Here is a 26549-nt window from a genome sequence, read left to right as displayed (position 1 = left end):
CCGCCCTGTGCTTCATCACCATGCGCAGATTTGGAAAGATCGGCTTAGTGAGAACGGAAAAAGGCTCACCGTCTAAAAGACAGAGTACTTGGAGTGCAGCCCCCAAAACAATGGCACCATCAGTATTGGACAGGATTTGAAGATGACGCAGTTCAAATACCTCAAGTCCCTGGTCGCATCAGATGGCGACACCATTCTTGATGCCTGGGCAACAATCATCGCTGCATGGTGCATGTGGACACAGTTCATCGTGGTCCTCTGCGATAAGAAGATCCCCGAATACCCCAAGGCGAAAATGTATAAGCTACTGTAGTGCGTCCAGTAAACCTCTATAGGGCAGAGTGCTGGCCCACAACAAAGAAGCACGAGCAAGTCCTCCACACCATGGAGATGAAGATTCTCCGGTGGACACTCGGTTTAACCCACATTGACCATGTAAAGTACGAGGACATCCGACGAAGAATTGGAGTCGCCCCGATTGCGGAGAAGACGAGGGAAGCACACCTGCGATGGTATGGTCATGTTATGTGTGGCAATGAGAACTCTGTGGCAAGAACGGCCCTCCGTTTTGACCCAGTAGGCCGCCGACCACGTGGAAGACTGAAGAAGTAGTGGCTGGACAGCGTTGCAGAAGATTTGCGGACCATGAACCTCACCCCAGAAGACGTAAAGAAATCGGGCCAAATGTAGAAGACATATTAGAAAAGGGGACTCTGTGACACCATGGGATAAATGTTAGGAAAGTGAGTGAAAGGAATATTCCGGAATCAGAAGAAATTTGATTAACTCAAAAAATTATTTTCACTCATCCCTCCTTTACTTAAAAAAAAAAAAAAAGACAATAAAAGACAATGACAAAAATCAAAGCTGCAGTGAGGCACTTACAATGGAGAAATACAATTATAAACTTTACATTTCTGCTTTTAAGCCCTCTAAAAAGTGGCCCCATTCACTTCCATTATAAGTGCCTCACTGTAGACGAGTCAAAATATTTTTTTGCGGTAATCAACATTATCCCACAAATACTGTTGACTGAGCTATACTTGTACTGAACCCGGAATATTCCATTTAAGATAACAAATATCAGGACCACAATTCATTAAACAAAATTCATCTACCTAAAAATAAAACGTGGCACATGCACAAAGGGGTCTTTAAAATCAAAATGAATATAGATTTGTACTTTTCCTCAAGAAAATGTGAAATGCACAAATCCAGTGGTGACGCGGCCAAATAGCAGTGACAATACATCCACGACTACATGTGTTTTCAGAAAAATGAAATGGGCGGCATTTCTTTAAAGAGATTATTTTCTTCAGAGAGAGAATGTTCTTTCCGGAGTTCTCCCCGGCTAGGAGCTATAAAGAGCAAAGCACCGTGGGATGCTATTTAAGGGCCAGAATTTGCAGGCACAGTATTTCACAGTCCAGTGAAGCTGTCCTTTCCGATAAGTGCACCTTTCTCTCTAGCTCTCTCACCCGGTCTGTACGGCTTCCTCTTCCTCTTCTTGTCGCTGTTGCCGCCATCAGCCCCCTTCAGGAGGTCATCGCCGGGCTCACGCTCCGGGCTGGAGTCAGATTTCACATCACAGTCCATCGGGTCGCCCTCTGCAATGTGGTCAAATAACAAAAAGCATTGTAGATGCTGATTACTACTAACTACACACACACATTTTATTATTTGCTTTAGCATTGTTTTCCCCTGCTCTATGTGAACCTATCAGACCAGATGAGCAGTGCATTTTTAGGTTGTGACCCATCAGTTGAGAATCACTAATCTAAATTACAGATGTGTGCCTACAGACACAAGAACAGCTTGCATTACTCACAAGAGCATGTGGTTCAACAGATGACATTAATAATCACCTCTAAAAACAATAGAACTCACATCGGTGTGCAATGCCATTTGTTCAAAAATCACACAAAGATATGAAGTTTGAGAGATTGGGTGCACTCAAGTGACAGCAGAGGATTGTTTTGAAAAATGCATGGGACTTTCCATGGACAAGGAACATGATGAAGTCACACTTTTCTTTTTCAACAAAGTTCAGGTAAATGGTGTTTAGACTCCAGACATCATCTGGAGATCAAACTAAATCATTTCTTGCAATTTGCTCAACCCTGGGACCAAAATGTGGAACATAAATGCAGTTTAAAATTCTCGATTTTGTCATTTGATTATTTTCTAGCAATAAAAATAAACATGAAAAATTAAATGCAATTATTAAATGACTATAAATTAAAATTGGAAAAAAACAAACAAATAAATAAATAATTATCTGAATGGGTAACAGGGTAGAAGATTTCAGGCCAAAACACACTCTACGCAAGTTTGTGAATGCAGACGCATCTCGCTACGCAAACTCAATTTCGTTGCGTTGTGAAATGTGTCAGAGTGCAATTCATAACCTGAGGTAATTTTTCACTTTATTCTCAGCGTTACTTCAAGGGGCGCAACATTAGATTTTATTTTTTCAATCAACGACTGTCATGGCGGAGCAGCAATTTGAGAGTCTTGCAGAACAAGTTAGAATATGCAAACTTATTTTTGTCATCATTTCAGCAAATACAAAAGTACACACTCAACTAACGATATGTTGACTCCTCCACATCTGGTTTCGGGGTGCCTAAAAAACTTTTTTGCCCCCTTGTGGTTCGAGGTTTGTAACCACCAGAGCAACGCAAGAGCGCACATCAAGTATCCATGTATCGGCAAAGTGCTCGCGCCTGTGTTTGTGTAATTGCGTGAAGTATGTTTGGGCCCTTAGCCTAAGAGACCAAATGTTGATTTGTAGTCATTGATAAACATATACTGTATGTCTCATAATTTAAAGAAAATGTTTGTTTGATCTTACAAGAACTTGGTTAACAGGGTTCTGTGGTTGAGATTGACAAATGCAGTCGACACAAAAAAATTCTTTTTTAAAAAGTGTTATTTTTTATATAATTAAATCACACTAAATGAATGCGCTAAATCGACAGCTCTGGCAAAAAGAATAATAATTTAATAAATGATGTCAAATACCCATTCTTGATATAAAATATTTAATTTCAACTATTAAAAAACTAAACATATCAAATGACTTATATCTGTAACTGCATTTTGACTATTAAAATTGTATGTACCTTTCACTAGTAAAGATGATACATTTTGTTCAATAATTACATTGTTACTAGTACACATGTCCATTCCTGATGTCAACAATTAAATTATATTTTGAATATGTTAGATTCAGTATTTCAGATATCTGGAAATGGATTTCAGTTATCAATAATTTGAAGAGTAATTAAAGATAAAGATATTCTTACTAGATAGAATCACATCACACATATCTGAAATCAACATTACAGATCAGGGAATAAAAACGGTTCCAGGATGAAAACGAAAATTGAAAACAAACAAATTGGAACGAAATCATGAAACCAAAGTCGAAATGCTTAATCAGAGTACATTTTCTGAATTACACCACTTAATGTTGCCTGAAAATTATTTTTCTCTCTTTGTAGTAGAACATAAGTATGCACTTTGATTATGAAGCAAACCGCTAGTTTAAAAACCAATGTAAAAACAAAAAACGAAATTCAGCAAAAGGAGACATGTGGTCCAGACGTGCCCATTCACTGTGTGCATGAACAAAAGTGAATGACAAATCATTGTGATCATTGTTAAAATGCATTATTAGCAGTAATAATGTTTTTCACTAGTTGAAATTCCATTTTTGATTTTAAGAAAGGGTATTTACGTGAGTAATGACATAATTTTTTTATAATAATATTTTACAATAATTCATATCCTGCACATGATTAAATGTCAAAAGGGCTTGCAATAGTATAAGTTTGTAATTAATGAGCTGAACAATGAATTCAACACAATTCAACAGATTGCATCTCAAAATTCTGTTAAATTATATTAATTGATGGATATAGTTAAAAATCTCAAAACCTCTGTGATGATACAGACCAAAATCACTACTTTTCATCACGTTCTTTTTAAGGAATATGTAATAGTTTATTTAATATATCTAATAGTCTCTAAAGAACATTGGATTTGTGCCTTCCTTGCAACAGAAGTAATGGGAAATCAATGTGTACCCTATTTGTGATTTGATCTTATAATGTGTTCTAATACTGTTAAATACAAACAATTACAACGGTCTTATAATGCATCGCAACAGAAAACGAAGCATTGAAGGCAAGTGACAGATCCTCTCCACATTCTCAACACACAGTGAATGCAAGTCATTTTCCTCTTTACACACTCTATTCTGCCATTCTCTCTCTGACTCTGTTCTGATCAGCTTTCATTGACTGTCACCACCAATTCACCATCACTGTCAAAGTCAAGTGGAGCACAATAATGTCAAAGCTGAAGACGTTTATAAACTAAATTAGTTTGATTCAGAAATAGTCCTTGAAAACTAAATCTAGTGGGAAAGTAGTAGTTCACAAATATGTGTTTTTCAATGGATGATGCAGATATACAAAAAGAAGAGAGGCCAATATAATGCCAATGCTTAAACACTTCCAACACTAAAAGTGTATTTACTGATATGTTTGTTTTGTAACAAAAATAAAATTGTCTTGGTGTGAGTTAGGGGCGGGGCCATCTTTTTTGGGGCCATCATTTGGCCAACCAGATGGGGGAGTGTTCAACAGTTTGAAAACGTATTACAATTTTGTTTAGCGTTTCTTTTGGGACTTCATTTAATGTCAGCAAATGAAACATAGCATACAGTTGCAGAAAATGTGCAGTTGATATATACCATGTCCATCAACTTATTTATTTTAGATTTAGAAAAGATTAGAAAAAAATAGATTTTAGTTTCAAATTTACATATGTATAAAGGAAAGTTGTTAACACTATTCAGTATCAGAAATTACAGAGAGTAATAAATGACTAATAATTGTACATTTGTACTACTGAGAATCTAACATTTGATATGCATTAATTTATAAATTATTCTTCTATAAATCTTAATTTGCATTCTGCAGAAGAAAGAAAGTCATACACATCTGGGATGGCATGAGGGTGAGTAAATGATGAGAGAATTTTAATTTTTGGATGAACTGTTCCTTTAACCCTCTGGGGTCTGAGGGTGTTTTGGGCCCTGGAGAAGTTTTGACATGCCTTGACATGCCTTGACATTCAGTTGCTTAAAAACACATTAATGGCTAAAGTCTGATAACACTATTCAGCACAAACTGGGCTACAATAATCTGTGAGCAACATGTGTGAACATGTTTGTATTTTTGAGAAAATAATGTTTATGCATAGTTTTTGAAAAAACAAACATTTTAAGTCACTAAAATACTAAATACATACTAAACATTTGTCCACAAGACTTTTCAGAACTGGATCTTGTAGCCTAGAGTTTTTGCTACAAAATGATGTGAAAACCATCCTAATCACTCATTCATACAAAACAATATAGTAATTGACCTTTTGTAAGACACTTTTAGTGATAGAAAGTTCAAATGCGAGGAGGCGTGAACTACCATGAATATTGATTGTAATTCACACCTGAGGATACAAAAGACCACTCCTCTGGGCCTATCAATGAGGAATGTGACAGAAAGAGAATGAATGTGAGGAGACGTAATGATCAAAATCAAGTTTTAAATTAAAAGAAGTAATCTGACTATATATTTTCTTTACATAAAGACTCGACTTAATTTTAGACCTACACTACCGTTAAAAGAAGTCTCTTCTGCTCACCAAGACTGGATTTATTTGATCCAAAATACAGAAACAACATTGATATTGTGAACTCTTTTTACAATTTAAAAGAACAGTTTTCTTTTTGAATATATTGTAAAATGAATTTGTGATCAAAGCTGAATTTTCAGCATCATTACTGCAGTCTTCAGTGTCACATGATCCTTCAGAAATCATTATAATATGCTGATTTTCTAATATGGGCATATTTAAAGTGCATTTTACTCATTTAACCTGAACACATATTTGCAAGCACAAGCTTTGTTGATGATAATGAGGCAGCATAAACACTAGATAAAATATAATCTAAACATTCATATTATTTTTATATCATATTTATATTATTTTTATGATGAGCATGAAGACAGACGAGGGGCGAGGATCTAAACGCAGCGATACTTTATTGGAATAACAGGGCAACACGAAAACACACGAACAAAGAAAACATCCACGATGGGAAACAAAAACACGGAAGAGTTAACAGACGGGGTAACATCGACGGGAAACAGGCATCCACATACATCAAGGACCGACAGGGGAATGGAGAAACAAACAGGGTTAAATACACAGACACAATGAAGACTAAACGAGACACAGGTGAGAACAATGATGAGTGCAGGCAGTGAGGGAGGTCGGGAATTGTGGGAAATGTAGTTTATAAAAGGACAATGAAACACGGGGCGGACAACAAGGAAAACGTGATATGGAACGTGATCAGTGGAGAGTGAAACAGAAAACACGGGGCAGACAACACGGGAACGTAACAATTATACAGCATACAATTTAAATAACTGATTTAGCTGAAACAGCATTTAAATGTAACTAAAACGTGCCTATTAGGACATATTTCAAATTTCAACTGTAATGACTAAAATATCCATCAGGACGCATCCGTCGACCCCAGAGGGATAATATCTTAGGTATTGTAAATCATAACTCATCTCATGTTTCTTGACCATTTCACATTTCACCTTTTACCTTTTAATAGTTCATTTTAAATGGTCTTGTGGTGTGACATGTCATTTTTCAAAAACACAAATATTTCATGTTGTCAATTAATATGATGTCACAAATACTACACGCATAACAACACATCAACCACCCATTGTCCATTGACAGGCCCAGTGGAAAAAAAAATTATGTTCTTGGGCAAGCACAGTTAACTAATGTGGATGATTCTCACAATGGTCAAATATTATCAGTCTCATCAAAACAGTACAACCAGTACATAAAGTGTTAATTGGAGTTTGTCTTAAAGGGATAGTTCACCCAAAAATTTAAAATCGGTCATCATTTACTCACACTCTTGTCATTCCAAACCCTTATGACAGTCTTTCCTCTGTGGAACACAAAAGGAGACATTTGGCAGAATGACAACCTCAATAACCATTCACTTTCGTATAGGAAAAAAAAAAGATGCAATTAAAGTGTATGTTGGCTGAGGATGTCATTCTGCTAAACTGAGGGTGGGTAAATTATGAAAAATTTTATTTTTGTGTGAAATAACCACAAACACACAAGAATCTTTACCTCTGTTGTCATCCACATCTCCGTCTCTGAAGAGCTCAGACTGTGGGTCGGGGGGCGTCTGCAGTACAGCCACACTGTTCTGATTAATGATCTTCAGCTTGAGTTTGGGTTTGGGTCGTCTGCGGCGGGCCGTCTGCACACACAGACTCTGCAGCTGACACAAGCCGGATTCAGTGAGACACACTCCGTCCTGAGTGTACGTCCTCTGGAAGTCTGACAAAGCACACACACACAGCGTTAATGACCGCAAGAGTCCCTCCGATATCAAATCTGTCACTGTAGTTTCAGAAGTACTCAGGATTGGGCAAAACTCAGAATTGAAATCTTTGTACTGAATTGGCCATGACCCACAGGATGTTGAAATGGAATTTTAATTGGAGTGACAAGAATAGGAGTTAACTGAATAGACATTATTCATAGTAATGCAATATTTGATTTTTGACGTGAATGAAAACAAGTCTGTGAGGGATTGAATTACCGTCTCTTTAATGGCCTCCACAGTATAAAGCAGTACAAAGCTTGTGGACCACATATCATTCTCACTTTTTTGACTACGGAAATTAATATAATTTTTTTTTCTCTCAATATTTCACACAGGGAAATTACCCAAAACACTTAAAAAAAAAACAACAAAAAAAACCAGTAAAGCTTATTAAAGAGACTGGACGTCTACACCTCACAGCCTTGTTGTCATTTCCATCAAAAATGTAAGATGGCGCTACTGTAACTCTTACTGTAATAAAGTCCATTGCAATTCAAATAAATTCAACAGTCACAACAAAAGGCCATACCACCATTTTTCCCCCACAATCAACCACATTATTATTAAAAAAAAATATTGACATAAAAAATATGAATCTACTGTAAATTTGATCATTATTTTTAATTACATTGTAGTCAGACACCTAAAATAAAGTGAGCCCTGAATCTGAATTTAAAAGGCATTCTCAATTCAATTCTGATGGCACAAAACCCTGTGAGCTACACAACCGCTCCATGGCAATGAGTCTGTCTAGTGCGAAAAGTAAATCATAAATACCATTTTCCTTGACTTTTGTTTGAATTTGTGCTAGTAAAGGAGGTTCGCTGATGTCTGTGATCTTTGCCACTGTGCCACCTGTAACACAAAGAGGAGGAAACAGGACTGATGTAGGGTTATCATTACATATGCACAGTCATTTACACAGTTATTTATTGATATGTGGACAGTTTGGACACATTAAAGGCAGATTACATTAACTGCTGCTTGATGCACATGAACAGGTTGCAGCTCGACTTAATATTCAGCCCATCTGTTTTTTTTTTTTGTTTTTTTTTAAAAAGCACATTTAGCTGAAACAAAGTTTCATAGAGCAAAATACTCTAGTGCCCATCTGTTGAAGAAAACATATATCATACAGAACTCAACTTTTTACAGCTCTATTACTAAAATGCTCACCAGAGATTACACTGTTTCACACTACATTTTGCTCATGCATGCAGGAAGAATCTGATTTTTTTGGAGCATCCAACTCCAAATGTGTTCAGTTATAAGTAGTTTGAGCAGCAAAAACTAAACTAAAACAAAAACCTTAAAGAAATACAGTTTCACAAACCACATTCATGTGGGGTTTGAAATCCAATAAAATTGTTTTTGGATTTGCATTTCAGTCTGAATGTACTTACAGGATTTCAGAAAGTAATGTGTGACTCATCAAACACAATGCACAGCCATGTCTATAGCTCTTTAGTGTTAAAAGCTGATTGGACTGGCAGTGTGAACAAAGCACTATAGCTTTGGTAAAGATCGGAGTCCATTTTACATCAGAGTTTGGTGTAAAAAATGTTTGAAAGTTTTCTGAACTTAAGTGTTACCTGGTGTGGACGTGGTATGCATTCTACATAGGGAGCAGTCAAAACCATCATCAGCTGCGCTCTCCACCTCTTCATCAGAGTTCAGCCCCTGACATACGGCATGAACCCACCTGCACGCCGATCAATATCAAACACATCATGAATGGGCTACAATCACAACCAGTCAGCCAATGAAACCAGTCACAACAAAAGTAAATATCAAAGGGTCTACATCCTTAATTTCTTCATCAAAAGCTGCACTTGGGTAGTTGAAATACTTTTGGGAAGTTAATGTCCAAACAACAAATCTTATAACTTCTTGCATGATTATTATGCAGGCAGCTTTTATGACCGGAAAATTAGTATTTATTAACTATATATATATATAGCAACATTTCAAATGACCTAACTAAGGTGATTCAAAATTGGTGATCAGTTACAGGATTAAAGACATACACTTTCTCCTATATATTTAGATACATTTTAATCTAAAATCTTTGTTGATAAAAAGTCCATAAATACAATATTAGTCAAATATCAATTTGTTTATGTATTTATGTGTACTGCTGTGATATTTCTCATGATTCTATCCGGTGTGACGGGAGTGCTTCCCACCTGTCACACTGCCGGCACTGTAAGATGAGCTCTTTCTCTCTGTAGCTACTTGTACACACCGGACACACGATGAGACTTGCGCATGGGCCGCACTGTGTGTAGTTATTCTGCCACTCACAGCGCAGGCCGGGCGACGTTGATCCACACTGAATGCACAACACACACCTGAAGGAGAAAAGAAAATCCTGTTACACACTTATAATTACTTGTGTTGGAAAGTAACTAACTTAAAGGAACAGTGCTACGAACATAATAATGATTTAGTAGCATGCCAACTGCTCGGCTCATTTCAACCCAGAGAAGCTTTTCAGTAAAAAGCTAATTTTTCCAAATATTTGTTGTGCAACTAGACAAAATGTTACACTGTGGTTATTTTTTCCACAATGTATTGAAATAATGATTCATGCAAATGATTCACTGATTCACCTGCATTGCTTTAGCTCTGTTGGTCAATACAATATAAGTGAATGATGACCAGAACTTTTAAGCTCCAAAAAGCACATAAAGGCAGCATAAAAGTGATCCATAAGACTCCAGTGGTTAAATCCATGTCTTTAGAAGCAATATGATAGGTGTTGGTGAGAATCAGAAACATTTTTAAGTCATTTTTTACTACAAATCTCCAATTTCACATTCTTCTTTTGTTCTTTTTGGTGATTCACATTCTATATGAAATTTATATTAACAGTAAAAAGGACAACACCTGTTATACAGCTTCTGAAGATAAGGGAAAAAAAAACAGGAGTCTAATCGATTACGTTTATGCTGCCCTTTATGTGCTTTTTTGGAGGTTCAAAGTTCTGGTCATCATTCACTTGTATTGTATGAACCAACAGAGCAAGATATACTTCTAAAATTCTTCATTTGTGTTTAGCTGAAGAATAAAAAAAAAAGTCAAACACATCTGGGATGGCATGATGTGCGTAAATTGTGAGAGAATTTACATTTTTGAGTGAACTATCCCTTTAATTATACTTTAAATTATGAATGGATTGTAGCTTCTCTCAAACTGATATATATATACTCACTTAATCCAGGTAACACACACACACTCTTTAAATCATAAATGCCTTGATCAATCCACTCACAAGTATGATGCGGGCCTTCTATAAATAGACACACCTCTCGTTTGCTTGTAGCTCAGCATTGACTACTCTGCCCTAAAAATACATATTTCAATGGCTCCAATCCAAGAAAAAGCTCAGACTGAATGTGGCACAATGCAATGCAAACCAAGCACTGTTTGATTGGGGATTACATGTGACACTACAGCAAATATGTGGGAAATCCCTTTCTATCTTGTTTGAAAACAGCTACTAAAGTTCATGAGAGTTTGAGAAGGATAGAGCAAGACAGAAAAAATGATAAAGGGAACATAGAGAGATATGAAAATAACAGAGAAAGGCAAGAAACTGGGACAGATGTGTGAATCTCAAGAAAACTGTCAAGAAATGTTCAGGTCTTATATGACCTTTAAAAAATAAAAATAAAATAAGAAGCAGTATTTTGCATAAAGTAAGCCTGTTTCAGGACTGTTGAGGATTTATTATTACACTATTTTTTTTGGGATGTGTTCATGTATGTATGTTTGTATGTGAGTTTGTGTGTACACATACTGTTGTGACATAGTAACTATTCTTTGTTAGTAAATCTGACCAAATTTTCCTTTGGGGAAATTTAGCATGTCTTCACTTATAAAAACAAATCATTAATTTAGTAAATAATGTTTACGTGTTTGTGTGTGTGTGTGTGTGTGTGCATACCACTTGCACTTCCAGCTTCCTTTAGGTACATTCTGCAGTGGTGGGTCGAGGCAGTATGTGTGATAGCTGATATCACAGTCATCACAGAGCAGTAAACGGCCGGGATCAGTGGCCTGCCCGCATGCCTCACACACCGTACACTCCAGACAGCGCCAGCCCTTACTCAACACCACCTTAGTGATCTGAAACACACACACAGCTGAGGTCAGAGGTCACGGGTCAGACACTGAAGGGTGAGAGGGTTATTTATTGAGCAGGAATTAATCCAGAGGGATCAGAGCAACAATGAGAACATGTGTGTGCAGTGAGACATCTCTGGGCTCAGAAGTATTTGTCAGGATCTGTAGGCATTTACAGATCAATTTATGTGGCCGGTGATAAATCAATCAAACAGCACCAGTCTTGACAGAAACACTCGCACAACCAGCTGCTCAGAGTTTATATTCCACTGGGGTAGATAACCGTTTGACCAATATCAATCTAATGGACATCTATCAACCAGCAATTTGAACATGATTCTCTCATTCATTAAGTAAAAAATGCCCATCAGTGCACAAATTTAAAGCAGCTGTAAGTGATTTCTGCACAGAATTAAAGTAATAATAATAATTAAAGCTGCAAGCAGCGATGAACAGGCCCTCGCACCCTGGTGCACGTTGGGGCTGCTCTGCCAGGGGAATGTCACTCCAATATTTTTTTGCATTTTTTAGCACTTAAATGTTGTTAAGAGTGTATCACAGCATGTCATTTCCTGTTTCCAGTTGGTGGCGCTATGACTATAACTGAATATTGGCATGTAGATGTATTTAGGCCGGGACCATTATCAAACATGAGAAGTTTGGAGCAGATTGGACATTGTACGTATGAGTTATAACAACTTCCTGTTTCATGGCCAAACATCGAAATTAGTCAGACCATCATGGGTCCAAGATACTTTTTTTTTTGGTATTGTCAAGTTACACATGTGTACCGATTTTCGTACATGTAGGTGAAATGTAGCGTAAAGCGCACATCCTTGAAAGTTTGTAGGTGCCGCTATTGAGCCATTTTGCCACAACTAAATCTAAAACCCACATCAGATGTACATTTTCACCACTTCTGATGCGTGTTTAAAGTTTCATGAGTTTGAGTATGTTTAGGCCCTCAAAAATGCGATTTCTTTCGGGAAAAAATAATAAACTCCTAGAAGAACAATAGGTTCCTCGCACCATCGGTGCTCAGGTCCTAATGAAAGTTTCCAAACAGGTGTTCGAAAACACTCCCCTCATCTGCCACTGTTCAGGCAAACAGGTAGTGCTGCCCCAAACTTACACAGTAGATCATAACAGTCTGGTTTTGGAATTAAAGGGTTAGTTCACTCAAAAATGAAAATTCTTTCATCATTTACTCACCCTCATGCCATCCCAGATGTGTTTGATATTTTTTCTTCAGCAGAACACAACTGAAGATTTTTAGAAGAATATTTCAACTCTGTAAATTCACAAGTTCCAAAAAGTACATAAAGGCAGCATAAAAGTAATCCATAAGACTCCAGTGGTTAAATCAATTTCTTCAGAAGTGAAGAACAGGTGTTGGTGAGAAACAGATCAATATTTAAGCCCTTTTTTTCACTATGAATTCTTCTCCCCACCCAGTAGGTGTCAATATGCAAGGAGAATGTGAATCACCAAATACAAAAGAAGAATGTGAAACTGAAAGTAGAGATTGACTGTACAAATCAACCACACTTATTAAATCACTTCTAAAGACATGGATTTAGCCACTGGAGTCTTATGAATAAATTTTATGCTGCCTTTATTTGTTGTTGTTTTTTTTGCTTCAAAATTTGGAACCCATTAAATTGCATTATGACAACCTACAGAGCTGTTCAAACAATCTTCAAAACATTTCAGCAGAGTAAAAGAAAGTCATACACATCTGGGATGGCATGAGGGTGAGTAAATGATGAGAGAATTTTCACTTTTGGGAGAACTATCCCTTAAAAAAAAAATCACAAGTTATTTTTTCAACTGGGAATTACTTATAAACCTTACACAGTCATGTACCTTTTTCTTTTCCTCCAATTTTAAAATCCTTTTTATTTTATTTAATTTTTTATTTTATTTTTTTACTTCAAATCAAAGTTTGTAATGCTGTGATTCACATCAGAGATGGTTGGTTTAGTTCATGGCTTACAACTCTTCTATGGAAATGTTTATGAAATCCCAGAGGAAAAAAGCTTGACAAACCGAGAACAGGAGCAAAAAGCAAACATGCAATTTGTGGAACTTTCCATTATTATGTACATGATGTGTTATATATTGGGTCTGGCAGAGCAGCTGTGATTGGCATGTTTTGGGAATACAGTCAGCTGCTTGCACAGATCCGTGGATAAATGAATCTCATTCAAAGGGAAGGAAGACAGCTCATTCACAGGCACTTAAATGTGCACAGCACCTGGCTGTGACATTTGTCATAAAAAACATAACTTAAAATAACAAACAAAATGTAGTTGAACTACTTATGAAGTGGATAGTACCAACTCTAAAATCTGATCGGATCACACTCACACTCACACACACACACACACACACACACACACACACACACACACACACACACACACACACACACACACACACACACACCTGTGAATATAAACACATAGGTGAATTTCTATAGTAATTAAAAAAGTTCCTACCTTGTTTGGTAACCGCACAGTCAATTGTTAGGCTAATAAACTATATTACATGGCAGAACAATTTTTCATTGCGCTAATAAACTATTTTCATTTATTCATTGAACATTTCTGTCTTTTAACATCCTGCCGTTTGAACCATTTTATAAAAGCATGTATTACACGGCTCTCTAGAATAAAAATTTTTGATTGGTCAATGGTGCCACCTAGAGGTCTAAAATTTCTCAGTAACAACCACACAACCACGTATCAGACTTGCGAGCCATCGTTCCTCTTTCTCGGATCACTGTGCTACACGTAAGCTAATAAAATTATTTCAACTCAAATCATTGTTTCATGTGTATTTATTTATTTATATGGCAATTTGTCTTGTAATAAGAAGCAAAAATAAAAATCAACAAAACTCTGACGCAAACCAGAGGTTGATTTCAGCTGTTCAGTGATTTATTTCTTCTCCCATAATTACATAATTTCAATGCAATTCAATTTTGTTATGTTCATTTATTTAGTTAGTAGACATGTAATAAGCAGGATAATGTACATTCAGCCAGATGTTACCACAAAATAAACCCCTTCCGGTTGATACAAGAGTCTTCTGCTTCATGTCGGGATTCTGATCACCCTGTCTGGGTTTATTTTGCAATAAAAATCTGTCTGACTGTACATTATCCTTTATTAAGCTTCTTGAATATCGAAAAAATGTCAACACTGTGGTGCTATAAAAAAATTACTGTTTGTTTGAGCAGTTCAACATTCAACTTCTGGCTTAACCTATGAGGTGTGGATGATCTGTTTGACCAACTAACTGTACACAGGGAGAGGGTTTGGGAAAGCTGTTTCAAACAATAACATTGGTAGCATCACTAATACACAGCCTCCTGTGGCTTATTGTTTAAATGGGTCTCATTTTAAATGAGGAATAGGAACTCTACTTCAGATGCATTCTTCATCTATCACTGCTGTCTTTATAGTGCTTGTCATAATCCTCTTAACATTTTACACATCACCCTCAGGCTGCTTTCATCCAGGTCCTCTCGCACACTGACCTGTTACGTTTATCTCACACACCATTAACCTTCACTGTAGATAAAGCCAGCTCATAATTCACACCATTACGTCTCATGAATGAAACTGCTGAATTGGTCGGCCTTGACGGACAGGAGGTCTCTTACCTTGATGTTGACACAGAAGGGGTGGTAACACTGTCCGCATTGGGAACAAGCCAGCAGTCTGCCTTCAGCACCCAGACCGAAACTCCCACACACAACACACATATCCTACAGACAGAGAGAGAGAGAGAGAGAGAGAGAGAGAGAGAGTGTGTGTGAGTGAGTGAGAGTGCTCAGATACCCACATGTGATGGTAATCATCATACTCACATATACAAAGAACATAGTTTACATCCATCAATGCCAAAGGCTTCTTATAAGCACAATATTATTTGTCCCATAGAGGTCTGACACAAGACAGCAGATGCAAATAGGAGGTTAGAAACCAACTAAACATATTTTGCAAATCAAACTATATTTTTACAATTTCCTAAAGAAAATGTGGATGTGTTTGCTTGTGCAAAACCACTGCCACGATTCCATGGTGTTGCTATGCTAAGGTGTTTGAGTGTCACTAAACAGTTCCTAGTGTGTTCTGGGTGGTTGCTATGCAGTTACTAAGGTGTTCTGGATGGTTAAGCAGTTGCTAGGATGTTCTGGTTTTGATTTTGTGTCATATCTGTGATTTGCATCTAAGTTAAAGAGCTGGGTGAACATCCTCTATGTTTGGTGATTCCATAATTTTTGGCAGGGGTTATAGGTTGTTGCTATGCATTTGTGAGAGTGCTCAGGTCAAAAGAGCCCACCCCCATGTCTTCATGATATTCTGGTCTCTAGATATCGCTCGAATCCCTCATTCAATTAATCTATGGGATTTTTCCACCTGTTTTCTTGTCTTGTGGAGACATCTTGTTTATTGAAGGTGAAAAACTCACTTGTTTAAGTGTGAAGGTGTCAGATGTGGAGAACATCACTACGGTGTTGTGCATGGAGTTCTCCTCCTCCTCTTTAACCACATATGGTGAATCCATGATGTTCACCTGTAAAACAACATATGACACCTGTTTACATCAGCTAAGATCAAAACCACCCATTTCTAATGTATTATTGCACTTTGCATATTGACATCAAGTTTGTTTCTAGTGGCTTAACATGCCTGACACACTTGTGTGTGGCACTGCTCTCATGCAATTAAAAAAGGTCAGATGTGAAGAATGTCATATACTTCAAGTTATAAAGTTTATTTTAACAGTCAATATGAATGGACCATTTTGATTCAAATGTTTTGCTCTGTGTGTATAGGCATGTGTCACGTGTAAACTAGAAGACTGCTGAGGAAAAAACAACAACAACAAAACAGCAACAAGCATCGTCTATCTTTTTAAAGCACTATTTAAACAACAGTCCTTTGACCAAAGTACTGTACATTTTAAGAGCTACATACAAAAACATACATAACAATAAAACCACTAATAGCACAAAATAAAATAATATAAAGCCCCAAGATGGAAATAGATGCGACCAGTCATAATAGTAGCTCAGTGGTAAAGACGCTGGCTACCATCCCTGGAGTTAGAATCCCAGGGTGTGCTGAGTGATTCCAGCCAGGTCTCCTAAGCAACCAAATTGACCCAGTTGCTAGGGAGTGTAGAGTCACATGGGGTAACCTCCTCCTGGTCCCTATAATGTGGTTCGTTCTCGGTGGGGCACTAGGTGAGTTGAGCGTGGATGCCGTGGTGGATGGCGTGAAGGCTCCACACGTGCTATGTTTCCGTGGCAACGTGCTCAACAAGTCAAGTGATAAGATGCATGGATTGACGTCTCAGACACAGAGGCAACTGGGATTCGTCCTCCGCCACCCTGATTGAGGCGAATCACTATGCTACCATGAGAACTTAAGAGCGCATTGTGAATTCCAAATGGAGGGAAAGGGGAAAAAAATCTGAAAAACTAAACCACAACAAAATAAAAAATAGTTATTCCAACGTTTAAGAGCTGCCACTGCAAATGCTCGATCTCCACTCGTTTTCTGTCTGGTCCTATGAATCATTAAGCTCAACTGGTCAGCTAACATTAAAGACTGTTTCAGCACAGAGACACGTGTGGAGCCTTCACAGCCTTCACGTGTGGAGCCTCCACCGCGGCATCCACGCTCAACTCACATAGTGCCCCACCGAGAATGAACCACATTATAGCGACCACGAGGAGGTTACCCCATGTGACTCTACACTCCCTAGCAACCGGACCAATTGCTAAAATGCCCAGATCAGAAAAGTTGTTTACGTCTGGTCCTCCAAACTCTCCCAAACCACACTACTTAAATTGTTTTCTTAATTAAAAAAATTCAACGACATCCATAGTTTGATTTCATGCAAACAATTCAACAGTCACTCAATTTGCTTCTTATCATGCTTCTGCAAAGTGAGATACAACTGCATATCATTTTCATGTACAAAGAAAACAAGATCGGGCCAAGAATGGACTCCTGTGGAACCGCACTAAACAGTGAAACTGATCAGGAATATTCCTGACCAACATAAACTGGGAAGGTTCTATTTGAAAGAAAAGACTAAAACCATGTAAGCCCTGTACCATGTTATTCCCTTACAAAAACTTGTGCTCTGTGTGAACGGTTTAGAGTGCTATTGGATTCTAAATAGACTAGAGGCTAACCCACTAATTTTGGCCAATTTGTTCATTATGCGCATGCAAGTCAGCTACTGAGAATAAAATTGTGTATTTTATCACAGTCGCAAGCCAAGTACGCTCCGGCTCTATCTCCCTTGTCACAAGTCGCTCATGTTGGGGGAATATGTCAGCGTTTGCTATTTTGAAAAGGCCATTTGAGCCGAGCGCTGCCGCTGAAGTTCAGCTGAGCATGAGTGCATTTCTCAGGCTTTAATGTGAGCACTAAGCACATCTGAGTGCTGTTTTATTCATGCATATAGAGGTGGGGTGTGAGGGGGGCTACATACCCCAGGGGTCACCACAGGGCTGCTCTCCATCTTTAGCCTGGAGCGGCCTCTGCCTCCTCTACCAGACAGGTTAGCTCCTCTGGGTCGCCTCCTTCCAGGGAAGCCAGATCCACGACCCTGGCAAACAGAGACATTTTGCATGAGAATGAATAAAACCAAGTAGAAAATGTTTCTAAGTAATCACAACATAAATGTTAGAATCATTTAGATAAATATTTATTTATAGCACTTTTCTTATTCTTTGCTTTGATAAATGCCTCATCGCTCCATTAGACAGACTTCTCTTTGACAAGGCCACCAACTTCCTCACCAAAGTATTTCAGTAGCTAATAGGGCTGGACGATATATCAGTTATATTTACAATATTAAATATTATTTTGTTGGCAATATAAAATTAAGCAACACTGGGAATATTGTAATTTGTAAAGACCATGCCAGTAGGCCAGTTTCATGCCAGTACCTTGTACACTTGTATTTTAATAGTGTTTATGATTTAAGTGTGTAATTTTGTAAATATTGAAATATTTACTCCTGTAACAGCTTAAAATGCTAACTATTAAATTAAATTAAAATGCTTAAATGAACTAATCATAGGTTGATTTCCATGAAAAATGTAACACTATCAAAACTTTGGTCTATATATATATATATATAAAATAGCCGAATCGTTGTTTTGCTTACGCTAATTTCATACACTTGCTACAGCATTTTATGTATCCAGAATGCACACAATTAAATGATGTGCACACTGCTTGAACAATTTAGAAAAATTACAGCTTGACTGGAAAATATTCTGTTATTATTTATTTAAGTTTATTTAGATAGGGACAGATACAAATAACATAGATAAACTTTGACAGTAATCTGATGCATGTATCATAATGTTTTTAACTATAGCTAATTTGCAACACTTGTCCCTAGAAGGGCTTTTTGGTTAAATGTAATACAAAGATAAAAATGTAGTACAATGGAAAATAATAAAATAGGATTAAAAAATAGTTTACAGAAAGGGCAAATTCAAAAAGTCTAAATATGAGAGCAACACTGTTCCTGAATTAACCACAATTAGTTTTTTTTTTTGAAGATGTCTAATGTCGGGATACATTTCAGATGGTCTGGCAGAGAATTCCATAATTTTGCCCCTTTCACTGAAACAGCAGCCTGAGCAAATGATGTTCTACAGAAAGGGATGTTACAGTTGACTTTAAAAACAGATCTGGTGGGTCTAATACTTTGCTGTCTTGTTACAAGTGATATTTACCTTGAGCGTTCTTTAGGTGCATCCCAAACTGCACACTTCTGCACTGTGTTGTCATTTTGTGTTGTTATTAGTGCGAGTAGTATGCTAACACTGACAATGCAATAAAACGAAGTGTACTTAAAGTACACGGATGATACACTTTTTCAACCGTCAAAACGGAGTGTGAAATGTTGGACAATTCATGCACTCAGAGCTCATGACTTGCCGTACATTTCTGAAGGGGCGGAGTCATTTGGCTGTGCTGCTGGTCTGACAAAATAGTTGTAAATAATGAAGAATGTTGCAGCTAGTAAAACGTCAATGAAAATAGCACCCTACAAATTTAAGTTGAATGCTTTACCATCACACCACACTGTGTGAATGAATGTTACTTGAAATGCAAGTGTTGAACTATTGTTGGCTAATGCACTAAAGCTAGAGGCAACACGTCACTTCCGTCAGCTGTTAAACGGCAGATAAAGTAATCTTCTGTGCAGTAATGACTGCAAATGTTCCTGTGCCGTCCTCGCTATGACTGCTTAATATCCTGACGGCCAGCTAAACTTTTCCCCCACACCAAGACTCTGAAGTTTAATTTTTGGTTCCACAGGTTTATTGGAGTTAGAGAAAAAGTGAAACTGCAAAACAAACAGCAAGGAAAAAATTAGCATAACGCCACTTTCATTCAATCTCAACTTCACATGAATAAAGACTAACTTGACTATTACCGTTGTATATCGTTTATACTCATTTTACATTAATATAAGAGCAGAAATACACGTGAACAACATTAAGGACATTAGAGCACCACAAACGTGCAACTTATTAATGACACACGCGAGAGCTAGAAAACACATAGCCGTACATTCAGACTATCTCTTCAGATTACACTCTACAAACTATTATTGACAAAAATAATGAAGGATAAATACAGACAATCTCACAAAACAAAATATACATACAGACGATGCTACTCCAGACACAAGAAGTCGACAGATATGAATTGAAATGCTCTGGAAATAACAGACTAGGAAGCACGCGTAAAGTGCGAGAGTTTTCCTCACTACGGGTAACGAGATAGGACATTTTGAACCAAGCGATCTTAAAGTGAACAAGACCTAAATAGAAACACATAGGAAATGAAAATTCCTGGAACACATTAGCATACTGAATAAATGAAGAGAATGTTTATCTTCTGTAACTTAAACTTAATGCTTACATTTTCTTACTCATAACAAAACAGTTCCATTTGGGACGATACTACACTTAAAATCCATACACTACATGGCTGAGGACAGTGTAAATTGTGTAATTTGGAACGCAGCTTTTGTTTTCTTCTAACTCCACTTGTGTCACACTCAGTGTTTGACTGAGACATTCACATAACAAACAGAAAACAAAAGTTGAAATCTGTTTGTTTTAATAAAAACAACCCCTGGAACATGAAAGTGCCAGAAGTTGAAGAAGCATCCATATGTATATAAGTGTTAATGTTTATTACTATGAATAGAAATTAAAATAGTCTTTCTTGCATTCATGTAAAAACCAATAGTGTGGAAACATGCCTTCAGTATATTAACTAGATTCTTACTGCTTTAGTTATTACCTTAAACATTTTAAATTCAATCGCCAGTTATGCCTGTTCAATGTAAATTATGGTTCTACTGAAAGACACGAATATACAGATATTTAGATGCACACTGAATATCAGCAAAAGGCCTTTTCCAGCTACTTCTTGACTTATTATACCGCAAAATGAAAATTGTCTTTTGTTTTTGAATTTTTTTTTGTGCCTGTTTAGAAGGAATTAATCTAAATACACCTAGAGTCCCATCATCAACAGCTGGAAAGCTTTCTTTGGAGCACCGAGGCCACTTAATCTGTGTTTGTGATACAAACCCATCCATTCATCCCAAACCCTGACCCTCTGAGACTCATCCCCGCTCCCTGAACACTACACTGACTCACAGATCACATTTCAGCCCAGACTTCTGCCAACTCGGCCTACTTCTAAAGGTGTCACATTGCGTTTGCATCGAGGCTGAAGCTTTGGCCCAATTCCCACTTCCTCCCAGGTAATTAACTCACTTTAGCCGAGCGGCACTACTAAGACAGCAGACATCAACTTCATTTAGAGAGATTGCCTAAGGAAGCTTGCTGCACTCCGTCGCACTTACAGTCTGAGTCTAATTTGTGCAGAAATGAATTATGGAGAGGATAAAAATAGACGAGGGTTGAGGAAGGCTTTCCTCTAAATCTGATCAAGAAGAGGCCACATGGAGTATTTTGGACAAGGGCAATTTTAATGAGATATTGCAGGAATGGAGAGGATGCAACTGCAGCAAACTGATGTCTCATGCATAGAGACTTGTGTGTTATTAAAATAATTTCCTTGTCCTTTGTGAATATTCAGTGTAGTTATCCACCCACAAAGAGCTCACTGCCAAACCATGCAACTTCCTATTTATTGGTCAACAATGTTCATTTGCATGTCAAAGTTCACCACACTTGAACCCCACATAATTCAGGTAGATGTTTTTTTTTTTTGCAACCGGTGAACAGGTGAAATTACTCATCATGCAGATTCCCATTGAGATTTTGTGCACAAAGGTAAATGTGACCGCATCTTTAGGCTATGATATTGTTAGCTAATAATTGTCCATGTTCATGTGAATGTAGTAACATCAGCATACAAGATAAGCTGTTTAAGTGCAGAGGAGGTAAAGGTGCATTCACAATAACCGTGATTAAATTGCTGGAAGTCGCTGTACCATTTTAAACACATCATGTGCCAGTTACATGGCACTCCTTCTTGCTGTCTTTAAAGGGTTTGTTTGTTCAAAAATGTACTCACCCTCATGATATCTCAGGACTATCTTTCATCACTAGAACACAAGAAGAAAAATGGAATCATATCTTGGCTCAGTAGGTCCTTAAAAATGCAAGTGGATCTGATTTTGAAGCTCCAGAGATCACAGACAGTCAGCATAAACGTCATCCATGCGATCAATTGATGTCTTCTAAAGACGATTGCTTTTGGTGTGAAAAGATCAATATTGAAGTAATTTTTAACTATAAATCATCACTTCCGGTCAGCAGCAGAATGATAGTTCAGGAGAGGGTGGAGATCAAGCGGTCTCTCATGTGACGCATTCATGTTGCCAAGTTATGGACGTAATCTCATGTTTTCCACTCAATTGAGACATCCAGAATGAGCACACAAATTCTTCATTGTGAGTAAAGAAACAGATAAATCCAGATCTAAACCAAAACCAATGAAGATTCTCTTCAGTGTTCCTCCTCCTCAATTATTTTCACTCTTCCGGCTGTATCGCACGTGCGTCAGTTCTCACTGATCGCCAACGATTACGTCACATGCACATGCCGCTGCTGACCGGAAGCATGATTTAGAGTTAAAAAGTACTTTAATTATTGATCTTTTTCACAGCAAAAGTGATCGTGTCACTTTAGAAGTCATTACTTTAACCACTGGTGTCATATGGATAACGTTTATGCTGATTTTCTGTGATTTTTGGAGCTTCAAAAGAGAAATCTCCATTCACTTGCATTTTAAGGACCTGCAGATCTGATAAATGTTTCTATTTTTCTTCAAATGTGTTCTAGTGAAGAAAGAAAGTCATACACACCTGGGATATCACGAAAGTGAGTAAATTATGAGAGAATTTCAATTTTTGGTTGAACTATCCATTTAAGCAAGAAAGCCTCTTGTGTGAAAGTGAACATCAACTATAACAAATGTATATAAAAATATGTATCAAGATTTGATGTTCTCCCCAATTTGGAATGCCCAATTCCCAATGCACTCTTTGTCCTCGTGGTGGCGTAGTGACTCGCCTCATTCCAGGCGGCGGAGGATGCAAAACTCACCAAGCACCCCACCGAGAGCAAGAACCACATTATAGTGACCACAAGGAGGTTATCCTATGTGCCTCTACCCTCCCTAGCAACCAGGCCAGTTTGGCTGCTTAGGAGACCTGGATGGAGTCACTCAGCGTGCCCTGGATTCTAACTCGCTTTGAATTGTCCTTAGGTCCAGATCTGGACCGAAGTCCATCTATTGAGTGCCACTGCTCTAGTATACAGAGAATGGTGCGAAGAAAAAAAAAAAACAACATCCATTGAGCAGTAGCTCTGTGGACGGAAATTGACGTCACTTCCAAGTATTCATGCCCATACCTGTGTGAAATATGGCCAGCAGCCATATCACCCTGTAGATCAAGACCGGTTACCCACTGAAGCTAGGCAGGGTTGAGCCTGGCCAGTATCTAGATGGGAGACCTCCTGGGGAAAACTAAGTTTGCTGCTGGAAAAGGTATTAGGGGGTGCTCATCCTGCAGTCTGTGTGGGTCTTAATGCCCCAGTATAGTGATGGGGACACTATACTGTAAAAAAAGGGCACCGTCCTTCAGATCAGACTGCTGTCTTTAATAATACCAGAACACCTCTCGAAAACAGTAGGGGTGTAACACCTGTGTCCTGGCCAAATTACCCCCATTGGCCCTTCTTAATCATGGCCTCCTAATAATCCCCTTTCATGAATTGACTATCTCTCCACCAGCAGCCGGTGTGTGGTGAGCATACTGGTGCACTATGGCTGCTGTTGCAACATCCAGGTGGATGCTGCACACTGGTGGTGGTTGAGGAGAGTCCCCTGTCCACTGTGTAAAGCGCTTTGAATGTAGTGTCAGAAAAGCGTTATATAAATGTGACATTCAATCATTCCTAATTTTACAACCATTAAAACAGCATAATTTTTTAGCTTACCTACCAAACTACACCAGAATATGCTTAAATCACCAACACAACAAGCCCAAACCCCTTCCACCGCCCCATCATTTACCAATCTCACAGTCCAGATGGGCAGCCCGTGCAGCGGCCTGGTCTTAGGGCTGTCCCAGGCATCCATGCCCTCTGGAGACAAGGAGGGTGAGCTCACTGCGCTACGGTTACTCCATGCACCCTGAGACAAAGCGGTGAAGAGAAGATGGGAGGGGAGGAAGTAGATTGGTGGTGAGGGGAAAATGAGGGGTGACAACATGAATGTGACAGCCAGCAACAATAAGATAACAAGCATGTCAAATAAAGGCAATATACATTCAGACAAATGCATCACAGCAAACCAAACAAGTGGGGACAAAGTTTGGGACAAAATACCTGAAACATGGCAGTATATAATGTAAAATGTCCTAGTGGATGTATTAGCGTTAAAGGCCTACGAACATAAAGCATACAGCAGAAATATTTGTGAAAGTCTCACTTTGAAGGGAAGTGTGCCAAAATCACTTACGTTAACGTTAATTCATCTCCATGGCAGCAACCTCCATTATTTGTTTGTTTACCATACAAGCGTGATTATATCAGCATGATAATGAGCAGCTCTTTGAGATAAACACAGATAATTTAGTAAAAGTGTCATGGGGAGCATTTAGCCTGCTTAACGAGCTAATGAGGTTTAGTCTGTGTAATTACAATTCATAACACAATCACTGCAAAGCCTTTTTTGTTTTACAAAGTGACAATTATTTCAGAACAATAAATAATAAATAACAGCTGTGGGATGGTTGCTCTTTTGTTTCTTTTTTTTTTTTTTGCTGTCATGTACGGCTTTGTCCCAGACTTTTAGTTTAAGTTCATGAAACTCTTGAAAACAAAATACCAAATAAGTGTTGTAATGTGATGAACAAATAAGCAAGTAAGCAAAACATTAGCTCATCATGCCAACATGCCTGTGAATAGTAACGTGAAACCAACAAACAACATTTTAAAATGATTATTTATGAGAAAGAAAAAAAACATGCAACTGAAAATGGTGACGCCTTAACCTTTAAATGCACACATGAGTTGTACTGACTTGATTTACAGTTTGCATAGCTATTCGATGAAGAAGCAATGTGGAAATGAACTATAGCAAGTGCAACACATTAACAGTATGTTATGGCAATTGCTATTTGGGTGTACTACTGAAATTCTGTACAAATTATACACATATTTTGACTAATTAAGTGCTTGAGAAAATAGATGTGTGTAGTTTATGTGTTGTGTGTAGCTCAATATGTGTTTGACAGCCAGTCTCATAAAAATTCAGGGTGGAAGTAATGAAATCCTTTCCATCATTTGCTGCATAATCATATGTGAGAAAAAAAAACCTGTTAAAATATAACAGAATATGTTTTATTCTATTATTTTTTAATTGTCTTTAAAATGCTTTAAAAAAATGAGAAATTTTCTGGGCATTTTATAGGGGGTGTCTAAAGACCAGAGGTGTGTAAATAATGTTTGTTGAAACACCCATGCATTTGAGGCTTAAATTGAAAACTGACGGCCATGCAATGTCAGTATGGGTGTATGTGAAGAAAGCATTGTTCTCTTTGATATTCAGTCCTGAGACTTTTTCAAAATAGTGCAAAAATTAAACAAGCAAACAAATAAATAGAGAGCTGAACACTTTTACTGAAGTAGCTTGGTTTTCAGAAGGTACCCAAGAGACACTTTAATAAGCCATATTTGAAAACGCCAAATCTTCACCCAGCAGGTACACATTTTCAAATAAAAAACTTGAGCAAATCCCAGAAGGACTTCTTTAGAAGCTTCTAGCAAACTCAGACTGCACATATATGCCTCCATCTTCTCAGAAGAGAGTCAGTAGGGGTTACTTAAAACATTGAAATGATAAAATCTCATCTACAAATCACAGCACGAAGCTCTTTCTCTCTCATACGCATGCATACGATGGCACTGTAGTAGGCAAATATTAATTAATGCATTCATACACCTAAAAATGGAAATCTTAGTTGGACCCAACAACAGCCACACACCCGTCAATTTACACTGTGTCCAGATGGAGCATACTCTAGAGAGAATGAGCCAAAGCCAAGAATCAAACAAATAGAAAACAAACAATTGTTCATGAGAAATAGTGCTGAGTGCTCACATCAATAGGCCCAAAAACAATTTCACAAGTAATTTTGTACTGAAATTTGTCAGTACACAAGACATAACGCTACACAATTGTGGAAGCAAATGTAGCAAGGGTTGAGTTAGCAGAAATTTGCATAAACTGCCTGCTACAGTCCGTTTTCTCTTTCAGGTCAACTCCTGTCATGGAGGAGCAACAGTCAAAAACAAAATCTT

General features: G+C 37.7%; 1 protein-coding gene across 1 annotated transcript in view; it reads right to left on the bottom strand.

The window, feature by feature from the left end:
• The window catches only part of LOC127635092 (histone-lysine N-methyltransferase 2C-like), a 226414-nt gene that overhangs the window by 60772 nt on the left and 139093 nt on the right, over positions 1-26549 (bottom strand). Inside the window, exons 15-24 of the mRNA XM_052114873.1 lie at positions 24259-24378; positions 18158-18274; positions 16118-16222; positions 15306-15410; positions 11457-11638; positions 9694-9858; positions 9100-9209; positions 8285-8362; positions 7246-7458; positions 1479-1607 (exon numbers count right to left, since the gene is read on the bottom strand). Of these exons, the coding sequence (XP_051970833.1) occupies positions 1479-1607; positions 7246-7458; positions 8285-8362; positions 9100-9209; positions 9694-9858; positions 11457-11638; positions 15306-15410; positions 16118-16222; positions 18158-18274; positions 24259-24378 (1324 nt within the window). The remainder of the gene's footprint in view (positions 1-1478; positions 1608-7245; positions 7459-8284; positions 8363-9099; positions 9210-9693; positions 9859-11456; positions 11639-15305; positions 15411-16117; positions 16223-18157; positions 18275-24258; positions 24379-26549) is intronic.

The sequence above is a fragment of the Xyrauchen texanus genome, chromosome 42, assembly GCF_025860055.1.
Source record: "Xyrauchen texanus isolate HMW12.3.18 chromosome 42, RBS_HiC_50CHRs, whole genome shotgun sequence".
Taxonomy (NCBI): domain Eukaryota; kingdom Metazoa; phylum Chordata; class Actinopteri; order Cypriniformes; family Catostomidae; genus Xyrauchen; species Xyrauchen texanus.
Note: the sequence above shows the minus strand (reverse complement) of the source record. Positions and strands in the feature narration are given on the sequence as shown.